The sequence below is a fragment of the Zalophus californianus genome, chromosome 7 (assembly GCF_009762305.2).
Source record: "Zalophus californianus isolate mZalCal1 chromosome 7, mZalCal1.pri.v2, whole genome shotgun sequence".
Taxonomy (NCBI): domain Eukaryota; kingdom Metazoa; phylum Chordata; class Mammalia; order Carnivora; family Otariidae; genus Zalophus; species Zalophus californianus.
Window position 1 is genome coordinate 29,593,238 of NC_045601.1, and position 19,475 is coordinate 29,612,712.

The following is a 19,475-nucleotide window of genomic DNA, read 5'->3' on the forward strand; positions in this document are numbered from 1 at the left end:
CTCTCTAGGGCTCCTGCTTTCCATGACTCTCCCTCTCCATGCACCAACCCTGTGCTCGTCCTCCCCCTGCCCTCGTCCGTGGTATCAGTACCTGTTATTCCCGTTCAAATGCTGCTGGGACCCTAACACATTCTGCAGGATTCCTCCCAGTTGTCCCTCTGCGCATGACTACGTTGTCAACTACTGCACTCGGTTTGCTTGTTCTTCTTTCTCTAAAGTAAGGATTCATGGCTCCTTCACATGAAGTTCAGGTGGTGCACAAATTATTAACACAAGAAAATGTTCCGAATTCACTCCATTTTCTTAAAAGCATGACTATCATCCACAATCACAAGAGAGACGGCAAAAGTAAGTAAAATAAGGACACAGCTTTATTTCTCTACAAGGCAGTAAGTACACTGTCATCTCCAAGTTCAGTGCCAGACATCGTGCACCAAATATTCTTAAGGCACCCCTAGTCTCCTGACTCCAGCTGCAAACACAGGTTCTGTATGGCAGTTCTGAGCCCATACACTCAGAAACCATGGGGGACGCTGATCAAACACATAACCCCTGAATTAAAGAATAGTGAGGGAAACTCAAAACAAAACACAGGACATCAACAACATAGATCTCCCAAAAAAGAAGTGCAATGCATGCTCTTATAAACCAACAATAACAAAAAAATAAAAAAATAAAAAACAATAACAACAACAAATGCAAAATCTCCCAAACAAGTTTTCCAATGTATTACAAAAGGGGAAAAAAAAGTACATATATATATATAAAAAATAAAAAAGTTTGAAATACTAGTGCATAGTCAATTACCTAACACCAAGTTTCTTTTCTTTCCATCCAAAGCTCTACTGCCCCTCTGATCCTAGCAGCATGTCTACAGGCTAAAACCATAGCAGCAAAACACATTTTTTCATTTGGCATTTACAAAATTAAATTACTGAATAAAAATATAATTTTTTTATAAAACTATTTCATACAGTAATAATTTTTAAAGCAAGCTAACAAAAAAACTCATAAAATGGTTTAGTACAATAAATGTACCTCCAATGTTATTAACCATAAATGAGCATTTACGATCTTGATTAATGATCCCATGGTATTAAGCCAACATTTACAGTAATGCATTGTGTTTAGTGATTGAGAAAAGTGATATATTGGAGTACCTTTTTTTGTGTGTGTAAAATTTCAAAAAACCTCATCACAGGAAAAAATACTGGTCCGTTGGTCCTCTAAAATACAGATAAATCACTTTATGTTTAAAAAAGTCTGCATTAAGATTATTAACAACTGACTACAATTCATTACCTAATAATTTAGGTAAGACTGTTATTTATTTATTTTTTTTAAAATCCTTTTAGTTGGGTGAAATCCCCTAAGATTTCATCCACCTAAATGCACTTGGTGCTGCTCTCAACTGTTGTACCACAACAAAAATAGGCTCTTCTCCCATTCATGAAAAGTCTCATGTAGAGGAATGATATATCCCAAGTCAACTTGAAGTGTTTTGAAAACCATAATGCTTGTCTAGAAATGTCTCACATGACCAGAGTCCGGGTTGAGAAGGCATTCACGTATTTTCGAGCCTGCCCAGAAGCCGTCATCTGATCTTCTGTCTTTCCACAGGATGCAGCTTCCCAGGCGCCGCCACAAGGCTAACGGGAGGGGGGTAGGGAAAGAGGCCAAACGGCAAGGTTAGACCGGAGACCCGTGCCTCAGCCCCCGAAGGATTCCCCGTCCCAGCAAGGCCAGCACAGGGAATTCTGACCTGCTGCCGACAAGAGTAGATAACAGGGAGCCTTTGTCAGATAAAATCTCACCCAGGGGACTCCAGCGTCCTGAAGTGATAGTAGTGATCAGAAATCATTTACTGCTGAGAGAGGGGAGACCCCACTTCAGCCAAGATCATAAGCTACAGCTGCATCTTCGCCCTTGAGTGCCTATTGTCCATTAGGGTGATTTTTGCCAAGTTGGAGACGGGAATGAGCACAACCCTCCCAGATGCCTCTGGGCATTTCCTCATTATGCAAACTGGTGAGGGCTTCGGTTCTCTGAGGGAAGAAGCTCCCACAGGTGCTGGAATCGACTCACACCTAAACATAGTATATATTTTGTATTATCAATGAAGCATCAATTAATTTAGAAATCTCTGTTCCCCAGGATAGACAGCCTGGAAGATGCAGATGAACAGTATCTACTGGGCCGTATCGACATCCTGGTCCGGTGTTTGACACATCACGGTCATGATCTCACTGACACAGCACAAGCACCCCGAGGGGGAGGTTCCTTCTCTCTTCAAACGGGCAGGAAATGGAGACTCGAGAGTGGACACAACCTGCCCAAAGCCGCTCCGAGGGTGAGGAGTGGAGTGGCTTTGAACCCAGGTTTGTCTTCTGAACAGTCCGAGGCCCTACCTTCCCTCCATACTGCTTCCAACTGAAATACGTCCTGTTTTGCTCTATTTCATTCCCGAAAGGATTTATGATGCTCACAAAATAAATATAAGATAACAGGGATTAAACAGTGGATGAGGCAGCGTCATGGGGAAATATGGAAAAAATAACACGATGATGGCGTTATATTTTTATGTAAAACGTTCGTCACGAAGTACAGTTGAGCCAGCTAATTGTCAGCCTCAAGCCTGTCTCTGAGCTCCCTAGCAGTCAGCGAAAAGGGGGACACAGAAACACAAGCAGATTTGGGGTCTGTGAGCTCAAAACTGAACCAGTGGTTTAGTCAAAGCACAACTCTTCCTGCTATGGACACACAAGAGGGATTTTTCCCATGGGACAAAAGAAGAAGCCAAGAAAGGCTTCTGTTCTAGAGCCTCCAGTGTTCTGTAGGGGACAAAGTGAACACGTGGGAACCAGGTGAGGGGGGACAACAGGCAGCATGGGAGGTTCGTGGGGCCGTGCCCAGTGAACGGGGGGGGGGGGGATGGCGCACAGAGACATTGCCATGGAAAGGGCAAGAAAAGGCAGACTTAGATGGGCAGGTGAGAAAGAAGGAATGTACCCTGGGTAGAGAAATAGCACAAAAGAACCAGGAAGCTGCAGTTTGTACCTTGCTTCTGGGAGGGACTGCGAGAGAGGATCTGGTGGATTCGGTGACAACATTCAGCAAGTGTCACCATGTGCCAGGCATGCTTCCGAGTGTTTTCCATCTTTCATCTCACGTAATCCCCACACAAAATACCGGAGGCACAGGGACGGATCAGTGCCCCTGTTTTGCAGACCCGCCAATGGTAAAGGAAGAGAGAGTGCAGGCAACATCCTCACGGTTGTCCAGCTAAGAAGTGGTGAAGCTGGGCTGAGTCCAGGCCCTCGAGAGTGTAGGATGCTACTTCCATTAGTGTCCTTAACAGTGGAAAATTGTGGGCTCAGCCCAGCGAGGTCTTGGATTGCAGGAAGAAGTGTTTAGATGGGGGTGGGGGGGGGATCAAAGTCACCAGGCTCTGTAGCAAAGAGGAATCATTCTGAATGAATGTGGCGTTTGTATGGTGATGGGGTTTCCTAGCCTAGTGGCTGGAACAAAGTATCAGTGACAGAAGGCTTAGAGTGCCATGTTTCTAACTTGGGAGCTTGCACAGGACACAAAGCAGGTTTCCTGGCTTCTGCCCCATCTGCCACGCAGTCTCACCACTAACGCAAAGGGCATCGTCCAAGTTTACACTTGTTTGCTCTGAAGGCTCAGAGGCTCACCATGTAACCTGAAATACTACATAGCAAGATGGATTATCATAATGTTTTCCTGGAGCTGTGTATCACAAAGATGACAGCCATTTGTTTGGGGCCGACGTCTGCCACTGGGTCACATTTAATCTTTTCCTAAACAAAATCACCAGGGTACTTACAGTAGTTCTTTGAAATAGTTCTGAATAAATGATGGTTCTCCAGGTTCAAGCAAGCAGATTAAATATACATGTTTCTCTGGTGTCTATCTGTCCATACAAATTCCGTATTTCAATTAAGTTAGTTGCTTACATGTTGTTGCTAAATTGTTCAGTGCTGCATTGAAGCACCAAATTGACACACAAAGCCCGATTAAAAAAGGTAAAAGTTGGTGTTACCGTTTCAGTGACTAAGTTGGCATATCTGTTGTCACTGCAGCGGCATGACCCGTCGTTACTCGAGGGTGAAGAGGGAAATATGGCCGATGTCTGCATGAAGGACTGTGCAGCGCTCAGAACCAAGTGCGCAGATCTTAAAAAACAAGCGACTGAAGAGGCAGCAGAAGGAAATACCTTCATATGCCAATATCTTCTATGTAAATCCCAAATCACAGAAAGATACACACAAAACCCCAAAATACCTATTTTGAGAGAATACATACAGATGGAGGGGAAAGGGGAATGAAGGTGAGGTTGGAGAGAAAAGCGAGAAGCAGGGACAAATGTTTCTATTTTCTCCAGTTAAGAATTTTTCTACTTAATACTACTCAGCCATCAAAAAAAAAAAAAAAAAAAATGAAATTTTGCCATTTGCAATGACATGGATGCAACTAGAGGGTATTACGCTGAGCGAAATAAATCAATCAGAGAAAGACAATTAACATATGATCTCACTCAGAGGTGGAATTTAAGAGACAAAACAGAGGATCATTGGGGAAGAGAGGAAAAAATAAAAGACGAAAGCAGAGAGGGAGAAAAACCATAAGAGACTCTTAATCTCAGGAAACAAACTGAGGGTTGCTGGAGGGGAGGGGGGTCGGGGATGGGGTAACTGGGTGATGGACATTAAGGAGGGCACATGAGGGGTATTATATAAGACTGATGAATCACTGACCTCTACCTCTGAAACCAATAATATATTATATGTTAATTAATTGGATTTCAATTTAAAACATTTGACACAGAGAGACACAGCCAGAGAGGAAACACAAGCAGGTGGAGTGTGAGAGGGAGAATCAGGCTTCCTGCCGAGCAAGGAGCCCGATACGGGGCTCGATCCCAGGACCCTGGGATCATGACCTGAGCTGAAGGCAGACGCTTAACGACTGAGCCACCCAGGCGCCCCTAAATTTAAAACATTTGAAAAAAGGAATTTTCTACTTAGCTGTGCTTCAATAGATATAGACCTAATTTTCTAAATGTGTAAATTACGTATCTTAATATACTATGTGAAAAAAATCTCCTGCTTGCTTTTACCATGTCTCTTGGTAAAAGTCAGGTTCTGACCCTTGGCCATACAGTACCTAAGTTAATTCAGGATTCCCAGAATCTGTTCAGGAGAACTGAATACTGAGTACTATCAATTTCATATATTCTTTTTTTTTTTAAGATTTTATTTATTTATTTGACAGAGAGAGAGCGAGAGAGCACAAGCAGGCGGGAACAGCAGAGGCAGAGGGAGAAGCAGGCTCCCCGCTGAGCAAGGAGCCCGATGCGGGGCTCCATCCCAGGACCCTGGGATCATGACCTGACCCGAAGGCAGATGCTTAACCAACTGAGCCACCCAGGTGCCCCTCAATTTCATCTATTTTTAACTTGAAATTTGACTGTGTTCTTATTGGATCTCCCACATGGCTCACCACTTTATTCATGTTTGGCTCCTTCTCTAGGACCGGATAATTAAAACAAGATCAATATAAAAAAAGGTAAAACATATATTTTTAATCAGTATTTTAAGGAAACTTTTCAAACAGCTAGTTTTTCCTAAGTCAAAACAGAATTTTCCAAGAAACAAATTGAATTCCAGAAAATGGAGCATCTCAAGGGCATATAAGCCCTGTAGCTCAGAGCCTGGGTTGGAACACCTGAATCTCCCAGTGCAGACAAATGCCAGGACCCAGTAGCCACTGTGTGTAGAACAGAAAGGGGCGGCTCCTTTTCCGCAGGTGTGAGTACTTCTCGCAACAATGAATGAAAAACTGGTCAGGGCAGACACAGACCGACAGGGTGGAGTTAAGGAAGAGCAGAGGGTCAAGTACTCAGGTAAGAGAAGACGTGCTCAGGTCCAACAGCTGAAATGACGGTCGCCTTCTCTTTTGCTAGTTCCTTCTCTCTCCTTACCTTGAAGCCCTGGGGCCCTCGGCCAACTTTTCAAGCAGACAGAAGAGTTTTGACAAAGGGGGATTAAATGTCTTCGTGCTAGAAGAATATTTTTTAATACTGTCATATATATCTTTGTGCCTCCTTATTCCTTCTTAAATTTTAGTTTCATTTACACTAAAGAATTGATAAGAATTACGGATTTCTGCACATGAATTCTTGTGCTAATGCAGACCTGTCACTTGAATGCTAATTCATTTCAACATTAATAATCCTACCACACATCCTCCTCTAGCCTGAGAGTCACCTTGTTTATCCTGTGATGTGCCTTTAAATGCCCCCAGGGCAGAAGTGAACTGTAAACAGACTCTCAAAGCTTTAACTGGGATATCCTGCTAAGGCACTTTAAATAAATACTTGATCTTTTGTGGAAAACAGAAGAAATAAAATGAGACAAGACCACGTCCACAGGTGGTTTACTGTCAGAATTAGATTATCTTCACGTTTTCCTTTAGAATATAGTTTTTTCATCATGCTGAACAACTGCTATCATTATTATATTCATACCGCAACTTCACACAATAGCTAATGTCAAAAACCTTGGCAAGGTTTCCAATTTGTAGCCCTAATAAAAAAATTTGCATCAGTCATAAAAAAATGATTTTGTAAAACCAAAGCAACTCTTGAGATGGTACTATATTTTTCTTTTGTTCTGTTTTTTTAAATAATAAACAGGTGTCCTAATGAGTAAGAATAAGAATTATCTGATTATTCTATTTAACCCATCTGAAGAAAATACTTACTTTGGACTAAAATTCTAAAAGTCAGAATTCCTTCCCCAAAGGACATCTTTTAAAGATGTATCAATTATAAGAGATAATGTCAAAACCTTGGAAGCTGTTGAATCTTGAAAGTCAGGGATGGACTGGAGATGAAATGTCACTAAGGTAAGGTTAATGGCCAACTTCTCTCACGCATGAATGCCTCCCCATGTCTGCACAAAACAGTGAAATGACCCCAACTTCAGGGTTTTTAACTTCTCATAGAAAAGAGCCTTAAAAGTTAGGGAATTAAAAGTCCAGACAGCGATTGGAAGTCGCCCCCATCCACCAGCCTCCACCCCACCCAAGCCTAAGTTAACTGTTGCTAATGTGGCTAGACTTGTCCCCAATTTGGAGTTTGTCCTAGATGTCTCCAGGGGTCTCCTTCTTACATGTTTTTAGACTTTTTAAGCAGTTTATATCACATAGACTAGGGTGTCACATATTAGTTCAGACTATTAAGATTAAGACAAGTGCCAAATTGCTCCAAAGCAATTCTATCTTTGCTGGCCTGAGCATCATAGTGTTTACCAAGGCGAACCAAACAAAAATCCGCATCTTGTAATGTCTGGGGCAGGGCACTCTGAATTTGAGCTTGATATCCTTCCCCCCACTCATTCGGCCTTTCCTAGTTCAACCCAAAAGCTGTATATGGCCAACTTGCTTAATTTAGAACATATATTGAAAGCAGGTCGCTGAAATGTAACTACCAACGGCTATGTGAATTCTTGCTGGGGCAAGTGGAAAAAAGTGACCCAAGGGAGAACCAGATGAGTACAGAGGTATCCAAGGGAGCAGGTTAACAACAGCACACTACATTAAGAAATGCCTGGAAAGACCTATGTCACACGTAGACAGACTGCTTTCCATGTCTGTTGACATGCCAACACAACCAGCAGAAAAAGAGAAAACCAGTCAGTTATTTCATGTCCATCACACCAAATGTAGATCTGACTACCTTTATTTCAGGAATCAGTTGAGTCAGCTATCTCTTTGGGTGACCCACTGACACAGTTCTGCAAGAGTGGAACAGGGAATGAGAAAGAGCGTGCTAGAGGAAATAGTACACCACAGGGCAAGAAGCCCTGGCCATAGGGGAGGCCTCCTTGCCTGTCCTTCTGACAGAGACTGTGTATAGCCTTTGCCTAATAACAGAGACCACCAATGTCCATGGGCAACTGGGCTGCCATTTTGAAAGCAATGTTATCTCCATTTCATCTTCCTACCAACCTTATCTGATGAGTGGAGGACTATAGTCCTCAGTTTATAGATGAGAGCATTTTGGTCTTAAGAGGTTAATGAATTAGGTTCATGCAATCAGAAAACGGTGGAGTCTAGACTAGAACCAGGTTCCTGTTATCTGCGTGCTAGTTTATTTTGCTCTTCAGCAATGCCGATCATACAAAAAAGGTTTGCCCTACTTTTTAAAAAATTCATTAACAATTCATGTAAAGATAGGAGCAATCAAAAACACATGGAACTGAAAAAGCGAGTCTCATCTGCTTGCAAAAATATTTTAAGATTCCTCAATGTTGTGCAAATGTGTTTAAATAATAATGGCCTGAGAAATTCACTTAAACTGAATTCACTGTTTTACAAAAGTAAGGCCATAACAAGCCAAGTCAGGAAATTAAAATTTAAGGCTGTCATTCTGTGGTTAGAAAAAAGAGGAAAGTGAGTGAGTAAAAAAGCATATGAACACATCTTTTACACTTGGGTTTTAAATAGGAATAAAAGGAAATTATAATTTAAGGGAAAAATACAGAAGTTCAGAAGGCTTATAATAAGTACAGTTTCGGATCTATCAATGAAAATGTCTACCTCAAGAAATGTTTATTAGCACAATATATTTCAAAATGTAAAGCTAATTGAAAGCATATTGAAGAAAACAGGCAGCTCTTTTCTCCGTGCTGAGGAGGGAGCTTTGCATGTGCGTGCGTGCGTGTGTGCGTGTGTGTGTGTGTGTGTGTGTGTGTGTGTGTGTCTCTGCCTCAGGCTTTTTCAGGGTAACTTTTGAATAGTGTTCCACCATGAATCTCTTTCCTGTCCCAAACTGCAAGCTTTCTAACCTGAATTTTATTTCCCCAAATTACATAATTTTATCATTTTCTAGACTCCATCTGCTACCCCCACACAATGTGGGAAAAAATGGTACAACTGTCCAATGTGAAAATCTCACATATTCTGAGCTGCATGAAAGACACAAATATCAAAAATGTCTCAGAATATTTTTATTATGAGTCCCTGTTTACTGGTACAATGTAAAATTAAAGCACCTTTAAAAAGGAAAAAGAAATCCAACAATTATAAGATTGTGCGGCTGCCACAAATTCTTTTTGGAAGAAGACTGAGCATAAATAATTTTAAAAACAAATAGAACATTATCTGTGCCTAATGGATAATATAGCCTCTATGGAAGCATTATAGTTTACAGGCTCTAACTCAGACTTCTGAGTTGTTAAAATTCATTTGTTCCCAATGACAACCCACAGAACACACAGACATACTTAGCACCCTGATTTTGGTCTCTACATACCGTTTCCCACTGAAAGGATCAGAGCTCTTTGGGGAAATGGTTAATTCCAGGAAGATAGGAAGGAAATATGACTATTAAGTGAAAGCAATGTAAATTCAATGAAACTGAAAATTCTGTTCCTCAGTGGCACTAGCCACATTTCGAGTGCTCTGGCCACATATGACTAGTGGTTATCACATGGGACAGTAGCCTTTCCATCACTACAGGAGTTCTACTGGACAACATTGGTCTAGAGATTAAAAGAGATTTAAAAGACTTAACAACAAAATGCACTGTGTGAAACTGTTTCATTTCTGATCAGAAAAATAAAAAGATTCTTTTTTGGATTAATGGAAAAACTTAAATACAGCCTGAGAATTAGAATATTAAGGAATTATTGTAAATTACAATGTGTGATGACAGTATTAGGTATAGATAAACATCTTTAGTTTTAGAGATACATCTGGAAGTACATAAATGAATAAACATCATATTGTCTGGAATTTTAACATGCTTCATAAAAAATAGATGAAGTAAATATGGCAAAATGTTAATAATTGTTAAATCTAAATCAGAATATTTTCTATAATTCTATGTATGTTTGAAACTTGTCATAATAAAATGTTAAATTCATAGCTTCTTGCATTTCTAGTTTTAGAATATCAAATGTAATTTGTACATATTTATGTATAAGCATGTGCATTTCTATGTACACTAGAAGCTAGAACCATAAAGGTCCAGTATTTTGGCCTCAAAAATAGTAATTGCTCTGCCTAATGTGTTATTGCCATAATTAAGCCAGGGATGATTAAAACTGAAATGACAGAACACAGAATTACTGTGGTCTTCAATAGACTGTTCTTGTACCTAAGTTATCCAGACTACTGGGTGGATAGACACTCAATTGCCCTATACAAGTGGCAGATATTTTACATTTGAGAAGTATCAAAATTTTAAAATATTTGTTGTTTTAATTAAAAGCACTATGATAAAAATATCTAGACTATTTGGCTAAAATCCCATTCAATATTTGATTTATTATAAGCACAAAGTACAAAAGCTACAGGTTATATAAAGTACTCTTTTTTTTTTTTAAAGATTTTATTTATTTATTTGAGAGAGAGATTGAGAGAGAGAGAGAGCACATGAGAGGGGATAGGGTCAGAGGGAGAAGCAGACTCCCCGCCGAGCAGGGAGCCCGATGCGGGACTCCAGGATCATGACCTGAGCCGAAGGCAGTCGCTCAACCAACTGAGCCACCCAGGCACCCCTATATAAAGTACTCTTAAGCTGAAAAGCCAGATCATGTAAGAAACGCATTTGTTCAATAATACTATTCATGAGCAATCTGCCTAATTAGGTCAAATTGAATTATCAATGGAAATATATGATAAAGTATTATGTCCTAACCAAACAAAATTACCAAATTGCATAAAAACCTATGTAAATATTGTTGAATCAGGATTGTATGAAATATAAACAATATATATTTAAATATTGAGATCCATTTGATGAATTTTCCAATATTTATCAACAGAAGTTTAAAACATTTTAGAAATTGCATATTTCTATGGTATCAGAAGCTAGAGCTCCATGACACAAAATAATGGAAATACTTGGTGTGTACTATTCATTCATTTAATGAGTATTTCTTAAAATGAATTAGTTATCTATTATAGCAGGTTATTATTAAGATATATTTAAGCAGTATAAATCAGTAAATCATAGTGCATTTAATTTAATTCATATAATGCAGATAGAAGCATTGACTTTAAAATTAACTTCTGGATCTCAATTACTTCATTTAGTGGAATTGACAAATACTGCCTTCACCACATGATGTACGTGAATGGCTTAATCCCAATATACAGATATTAGAAACTGTAGAGTGCCAAATATGACTCCCTTATATGGTAGAAAATACAGATTAATAGAACAGGGCACTACTTAATTTTGAGTCTCAAAGATAACTAATATTTTCATTAAATAATATATAAATACATTGACAATTAAGTTCCATACTGATCATTAAAAAAAAAAAATACAACAGCATGTAAGATAAAAAAATCTGACAACTTACTTTTTTATAGTACTGACAACCTGCCAATTTTTAAAAAAATTTTTTTTATTAACATGTAATGTGTTATTTGTTTCAGGGTTACAGGTCTGTGATTCATCAGTCTTACACAATTCACAGCACTCACCATAGCACATACCCTCCCCAATGTCCATCACCCAGCCACCCCATCCCTCCCACCCCCCCTCCACTCCAGCAACCCTCAGTTTGTTTCCTGAGATTAAGAGTCTCATGGTTTGTCTCCCTCTCCGGTTTCATCTTGTTTCATTTTCCCCTCCCATCCCCTATGATCCTCTGTCTTGTTTCTCAAATTCCTCGTATCAGTGAGATCATATGATACTTGCCTTTTTCTGATTGACTTATTTCGCTTAGCATAATACCCTCTAGTTCCATCCATGTCGTAAATGGCAAGATTTCATTTTTTTGATGGCTGCATAATATTCAATTGTATACCACTTGCCAATTTTATATAACATAACATATATTTTATATCAGTACCATGTTCAGCTCTAATGGTTTTGGCCAAACACTATTCAGTTAGGCCAAAAGCTTTTAGGATTCAATTTTAGGAAAGTAGTAACCAGGGGTTTTCAACTTATGTAATGATAAGTACATCATGAAAACTGTCCTCAAATATACTTACATGTTTACTCTTTGAAATTCAGAATGCCCTTTTTCTATACTACTGTAAATATAGGTTGAATCCCAGACTAGTTATAAAATATATGTAAGATTTGCTCTAGCTTACTGTACTAACAGCAATGGTCAAATTCTAGCCTCTGGAAACCAAGGGCCAAGTATTTAGGAAGAAAGAGGGAAAGAAAAACAGAATGCATTGCCCTTCTGGAGCCAGGATCAGTGTAGGTAAAATTTTGAAAGAGCTGACCTTTGCCCTGACATCCTTCTAGCCTGCTTTCTGTGTCCCCCTTCTGCCTCAATGGAGTTTGTTTTCTTCTTCCTGTACCCCCCCGCCCCCCTCCCCACCACAAGCACTGGCTTTTTCCCTCTTCCGTGTCCTACACTCCAGTCAACCGTCAATCTCTCACCAAAACAGTTGGATCAGATAGAGGCCACAGGAAAGCGATCTGATTAAGAAACAAAATGTGCCTACAGCCCTTGTAGTTGTATTTGTATTACTTAAAAAATAATACTAAATATCACAAATACTTAAAAAGGGGAAGTTTTAAGATTCTCACAATTTGGGGGGAGAAAGCCTACCACAATGATGGGGAAGCCCTTAAGAGAGAGAGAGAGAGAGAGAGAAAAGACAAGTCCTCAAAGCACGCCAACCTCTAACTCACAGTACAAATAGCACTTTCCACCTCAGACTCCAGGTTCTCTATATGCTCTGGGGTTTATGAAGTTTCCCTCAGTGTAGCTCAGAGGGATGGAGGGGAGGACTCTGTAGGTGGCTAGATACTGGGCTACTTAATGTTGAGAACTGCTTTAAATACTTTAGGGGAGTAAATTTGCATTCTTATTTATATTTGGCTCAGGATTAATTTGGAATTTACTGTATTTCATCAACATACACTACTTCAGAGTTATAAGGGGAATGAATCTCTTTTGATACTAAAACCCAGCAGCAGATGGTCAACTACGGCTTCGCCACACAACACTGGCAGCTGACTTTCTTATTCTGATAGTCAAATAGATTGTAATCATTTTTCAACTAGCTAATTTCAAACTTCATTTAAAATCGAAACAGTGCCGAGTTTTGATGGCTTATTCATTAAGCGTAAAAAGTAAGAATTTTGAAACAAAAAAAGACTATACCAATAAACTTTTTATGAAATGTTTAAGAGCAGAAGAAGGAGATATTGACACGTATAAGCCATGATCTAGCCCTCAGTCACAGTAAGAAATGTTTCACTTCATCATGCTTTGAAAACCTCTAATAAAAACTTGTGCTGTGTCTCGTGTGAGTGGCGATAAGGAATGTTAGGAGATTTTTAGACATCAAGAGTTGTTAAAAAGCATCACTCCTCTATAACTAAAGTCGTAAAAAAAAAACAACCCCAAAAAACCCTCCAGATGACAGTATTTCAGTGAATGGCTTTTAAGACACCAGTGTTGGAATAGTAATTACCTGCAAGGGACTTGCCAGGGACCTGTTTTTAGGTACTGTAAATGCTTTGAGAACATTGTCTTCATCTTCTGATACTGGCGTCATTAAAACGGAACTTGTAAGGATATTCTAAAGGGAAAGAACAATTTGAAATTTAAATGAGTCTGCAGAATGAGAGCTGACATAATTTTGACACCGCAGAGAGGAGATTATTATGAAGTGATACACATGAGCAGGAACAAATGGAGGAATCTGCCAGAAATTTTCTTCTCACTGAGTTTAGCTATGCCCCAACCCTAATCCCACTGTGGCAAACACCACTAAAATAGAAAGCTTTGGGGTCTGACATAGTTCTAGGCAGGAGATGAGCACTCAAAAAAACATCTGCTAAAGGGATTGGTAAACCCATGCTTTTAAAAATGAAAGACTGGGGCGCCTGGGTGGCTCAGTTGATTAAGCATATGGCTCTTGATTTTGGCTCAGGTCATGATCTCGGGGTCATGATCTCAGGGTCGTGGGCTCTGAACTGCGTGGGGAGTCTGCTTGGGATTCTCTCCCTCTCCCTCTCCCTCTGCCCCTCCTCCTGCTCGTGCTCTGTCTCTCTCTAAAATAAATAAATCTTTTTCAAAAAATAAAAATGAAAGATTTACTTAGCTCTAGTTAGAGTACTATTTATTTTGTATATTGGAATCAAAATATTTTAGAGCTACAAATTAATGGCAGTATAGTATAATGATTAAAAGCATGGAAATTTAGACTAGACTTTCTGAGTTCTAATCCAGAACCACCACTTATTAGCTATATAATCTTAAGCAAGTAAGTAAGCTTCCCTGTGCCTGTTTCCCAGTTGGTATAATGGCAATGATAGTGTTACCAACTTTTCAAGGCTGTTGTGAGGATTCAATGAGGTGATGCATCTAAAGCTCTTAGAATAGTACTTACCCCTTAGTACATACTGAATAAATATTCACAATTGTTATTAGCTCTGATTCTCCATAAAGGACAACCATTCACAAATCACAAACTTTAAAAATGGCGGTAACTGAGTGCTAAAAAGAAAGGAGCGATCAAGCCATGACAAGACATGGAGGAAACATAAGTACATATTACTAACTGAAAGAAGCCAGTCTGAAAAGGCTACACAGTATATGATTTTAACAATATGAAGTCTTGGAAAAAGCAAAACTACAGAGACTGTAAAAAGATCAGTGGTTGCCAGGGGTTGATGGGGGCAGGGGTTGGTGGTGGAGGGATGAATAGGTGGACCACAGAGAATTTTTAGGACAGTGAAACTACTGTGTATCTATCATATTCTAATGGTGGATACATGTCATAAATTTGTCCAAACCCACAGAATGTACAGCACCAACAGTGAACCCTAATATAGACCATGGACTTTGGGAGATGAAGTGTCAGCGATGTTGGTTCATCAATTGTAACAAAGGTACCACTCTAGTGGGGAATGTTGACAATGGGGAGGTGCGGGGGCAGGGGTATGTGGAAAATCTCTGTACCTTCCACTCAGCTTTGCTGTGAACCCAACACTGCTCTAAAAAATAAAGTTTATTTAAAAAAAATGGTGGCAACCAAAGTAATACAGTAATAAAAACAATAAAGGATGTTTGCTATAGACACAGATGGGCATCATGCTAGATGCTGCATAAAACCAAACAGGAGGCACTGTAACAAGGAGGAAATACTACTTTTGGAAGACAAACAAATTAAATGAAAATGTAAAATTAATGTTCTGCTTTCATGAAAATATGTATTTTCATGCAGCAGATTTTTTAAGTGGCAGGAACTCTCAAATTGTAAGAAAATAAATAATGAAAAAAATCTGCATGGAAAAGAATCTATTTCCAATAAATAAACAAAATTTCTATATTCAACATTAATAATCATAAGGAAATAGTCATGCAACAGAGAATATTTAGAAGTATGATGCATTAAATAGTGCTAAAACCACAGGAGCCTCACATGCCACGCAGAGAATTCTGTGAGGCACCAACATCTCTTAACATGGGCATGCACTTACTGGCACGTCTGTCACGGGCAATGCTTGTGGGAACAGCTGGGTGTTCAGACCCTCTCCTTCCCAGTGGCTGGAGCAGAAGAAGTTTCCTGCTTTATCCGTTGGAGATTCCACCTAAAAGCAAACAGGAAGTGCTTCGTTGTTTCTAGAACTAGAACTTCCCATGGAACGTTGACACTTGAGAGTAAATTTCTGTAAGATGAATAATATCTGAGGATCTAATGTATAACACGTTGACTCTAGTTGGTAACACTTATTGTATATTGTATATATTGTCTATTATAATTATTGTATAATTGAAATTGGCTAAGAGAGCAGAACTTAAATGTTCTCACAAAAAAATTTAAAAAAAGGTCAACATATGAGGTGTTGGATGTGTCCATTAATTCAGTGAGGGAGAATCCTTCCACAATGTATATGTATATCAAATCATCATGTGGTACACTTTAAATATCTTACAATTTTGTCAATCATATCTCGATGAGTAAATTTCTGGTCAGTCTCTTAAACATTTAACCTTATATGAAAAAGAATTCCAGAGGCACTATATCTACCTGTTGGAAATGCTTCTTGCCACCCAAGCTAAAACTTTTTTTTTTTTTTTAATTTTATTTATTCATTTGAGAGAGAGAGATAGAGAGAGCACAAGCAGGGGGAGAGGCAGAGGGAGAGGGAGAAGCAGACTCCCTGCTGAGCAGGGAGCCCGACTTGGGGCTCAATCCCAGGACCTGGAGATCATGACCTGAGCCGAAGGCAGATGCTTAATCATCTGATCCACCCAGGCACTCCCCCAAGCTAAAACTTTGATCCTTGCTAGTTAGAGTCTTTTTCTTTTATACTATAAGTTAAATACTATTATTTTAATTTAAATTTCAACTCTCCATGACATCTGCAAATTAAAAATCTTATGGATTATCTATCCATTTGTGTATCAGTGATAAAAATGTACAGTAAAGAGGCGCCTGGGTGGCTCAGTCGATTGAGCATCCGTCTCTTGATCTCAGCTCAGGTCTTGATCTCTGGGTCGTGAGTTTCAAGGCCCGTACTGGGCTCCATGCTGGGCGTGGAGCCTGTTTAGAAACAAACAAAAACAAAAAGTACAGTGAAAAGCTTCCCTCTCTTTCCTGTCTCCTCCCTAACACATTTTATGTTCAAACATGAAGGAGGTAGAGGTGGCTTGGCCTCCCAAATGAAAGGTCCCACACCTACTATGGTGGCAGTACCTCTTAGCCGCATCTTGTAGGAAAATCTTGTATGAAAAGTGGTGTTGTTACCCAGTCCTGATGCCAGACACGTAAAGCTGCCCACAAGGAACAGAGGCAGCAGGATTCACATCTCACTCCTTCCAAAGGATCTCGAGTTTACCTCTTGTTTGATCTTTTTCAGCAAAGGTGGTCCATTTTCTTGAAACTCGGCAACGATTCCAGGTTCGTCGGACTCCTGCTTGATCACATCCTGTAGGTCTTCTACTAGATGAGATGGTGTCTGAGGCTGAAAGGAAGAGTGGGTAAGTTTGCATCAGAGGACAATTTCTGTCTGTGCTAATCAACCAGCTAACCTCAGGAACTTGGCCCAAACTTACTAGCATCTTCAGAGGACCATATTTAATTTCTTGAGCTGCCAGGCCGTGTTTGAACGGTGTAGGAGTTCTTGGAGAGCTTTCTAGGATTGACCTTTTGATAGCTGGAGTTCTAAAACTTTAAAAAGAAAACAAGTGTTGGTTCAGTATGAAAGAACATTTGTCCTTGCCATCACTCTACCTATTAAACGCAATATTTCTGTACTGAAAAAAAAACTTTTATTGATACGCAATTGGGTATGTGAATTAATCATATATGTGTTGTTAAGAAAAAGGTAATATTTACATCCCGTATTACCAAATACTTCAAAATATGATACTCCTAAGAGCATTAAACTATTTTTCATCTTTCTTTAATCATTCTGGAGACACATATAATGCTCCTAGGTTTTTATAATGACTATAAACATTGTAAAGATCTGTTGTCATCTACAAATCAATTTGATCTATTCATTAAAACAGGCCCACAATAGAAAACACAGGTTAACCTTTTAAAATGTACTTATTATAACTGGAAATTGTAAGATATAATTTTTTAAAGGTTTCTTATAATTCATATTGATGTTCTCTGCCATTTCTTTGAATTGGGTAAGGCTTTTTTGAATATAAACATTGCTTAATCACTCTGGCTTCTGATCATATGATATTCCTGGGGATTTTAGAAGAAGTCTTATCTGTAGATAAATTTCAAAAAGGAAACATAAGATTAAAAAAATATGAACTAAGTAAAGAACCATACCATTGTTATTCTGAATTTTATAATCAGAGAGGAAAGGAGGTTGAAAATCTTGTCTTCAGTGAAGAAGAAAAAGCCTTACCGAGCAAACAGATCAACTGAATGGAAAAGTTATATGAGGACTACCTCTGCATGTGGTCCTACATAGTCCTTCTAAATAGGACATTGTGAAGTGAACTACAAAACATAATCTAGTTTATCTACTGACTTGCCACCCCTAGGTAGTTTTAACATACCTAGGACGGATACAGTCAATGTGAGAATATACATGATTAGATACATCAAATGTGTCAGACATTTGGGGGCTATATTCCATTAATTAAATGTAAGTAAATAAGGAAAAATAATTTTATTCTTGAACCAAGGACTTACATAGTATTTTCCTTTTGAGTTTTCACAGTCTGGTCTCTATGAAATGGTGTTGTAACAGTTAATTTGTGACCATTGAGAGGTGTGGAAGTTAAAGAAGGCATTTCCAAGTCTAAGTTTTCATGGTTACCAGAAGTGTTTAAGAACTAAATATGGGAAGAAAGAAAAAAATTACTTAAGCAGTGATTCTTATTCAGCCCAACTTAAAAATCACACCATGATAACAAGCAAGTATGTTTTACTGACCCACTATGTAAAATAATAAAGATGTTAACAAGCATGTAGTATTGGACAGGGTATTGTTTTATTTCAGTTGGAGTGCAATTTGGAGTGTAATTTCCAAGAAATAAAATCTAGGGTCACTGCTGAAGAACTTGAAAAATCCTATGAAAATATTCTCAATAAATGCCGTTTGCCATTAAAGAGAATGAGATGCACTCTTTATTAAGATTTTAAGCCTTAAAGTGATTTTTTAGAAATTAATTATAGTTTTTCTTTCATGCTGTTTTTTCTCTTTAATGATCTATGAATATTATGATAGAAGGCTTGCATTATGTGGAAAATTCTTGAATAATAAGCTGTGTTTCTCAGAATGCATTGTTCTGGGGAAATAATAGGTGTCCCTCAGAAAGTCTCAAGGTAAAATAAGTTTGGGAAACATACATATCATAATCTCCTGGAAATTCATAATGCGCATCAGTGTATTAAAAACTCTGAGAGGTTCTGCAGTAAAGAAACCAATTTTAATTGTGACTTAGTGTTTCCCAAACTTATATTCTTAGATTTTTTTCTGGAACATCTACTACTAAAGTCTTGCAGAACTAATATTCTCCAGAATACAATTTGGAAGATACAAGCAAATGACAAGATAACTTTTTGGGTGGGTGCTTCATTTGTTCATACTTAAAGCTGTCCTTAAAATAAACTCAACAGACATATAATTGGAAAAATGTTTTAAAGTGCCCAATTATCTATTAACTTCAATTAGTTTAGTAATTAAGGAATACAAGTCTCTGACAAGAATTATAGTTTCCATGCCTTAAAAAAAACTCTATGAAATGAGAATATTCATGGCAAAAACCGTGTTGATAAAATAGTATGGAGTAACTCAAAAAAGCCAATGTTGAGAAATTAAAATTAAAACATAAGTTGTTTTTCTTGAGTATTTGTTCCTTATGCTTTCCCAAAACTTTTCCACCTAAGGATGGATCAGAACCTCTAAGTTTCTGGTTGCAACCCAAATGCTCTCCAAACATAGTTTGGGTCCCTCCTCCCCTGGGTCAGTGAATCACAAA

At 38.6% G+C, this 19,475-nt stretch overlaps 1 protein-coding gene across 2 annotated transcripts in view; it reads right to left on the reverse strand.

Moving 5' to 3' along the window:
- Positions 1-359: 359 nt before the first annotated feature.
- MYB (MYB proto-oncogene, transcription factor) overlaps positions 360-19,475 on the reverse strand; it is a 35,201-nt gene continuing 16,085 nt past the window's right edge. For both annotated transcript variants that reach the window (XM_027602467.2, XM_027602466.2), the window contains 6 exons: positions 18,184-18,326; positions 17,079-17,193; positions 16,862-16,987; positions 15,500-15,610; positions 13,486-13,593; positions 360-1,649 (listed from right to left, as the gene is read on the reverse strand). In XM_027602467.2, the coding sequence (XP_027458268.2) occupies positions 1,533-1,649; positions 13,486-13,593; positions 15,500-15,610; positions 16,862-16,987; positions 17,079-17,193; positions 18,184-18,326 (720 nt within the window). In that variant the 3' untranslated portion in view covers positions 360-1,532. The remainder of the gene's footprint in view (positions 1,650-13,485; positions 13,594-15,499; positions 15,611-16,861; positions 16,988-17,078; positions 17,194-18,183; positions 18,327-19,475) is intronic.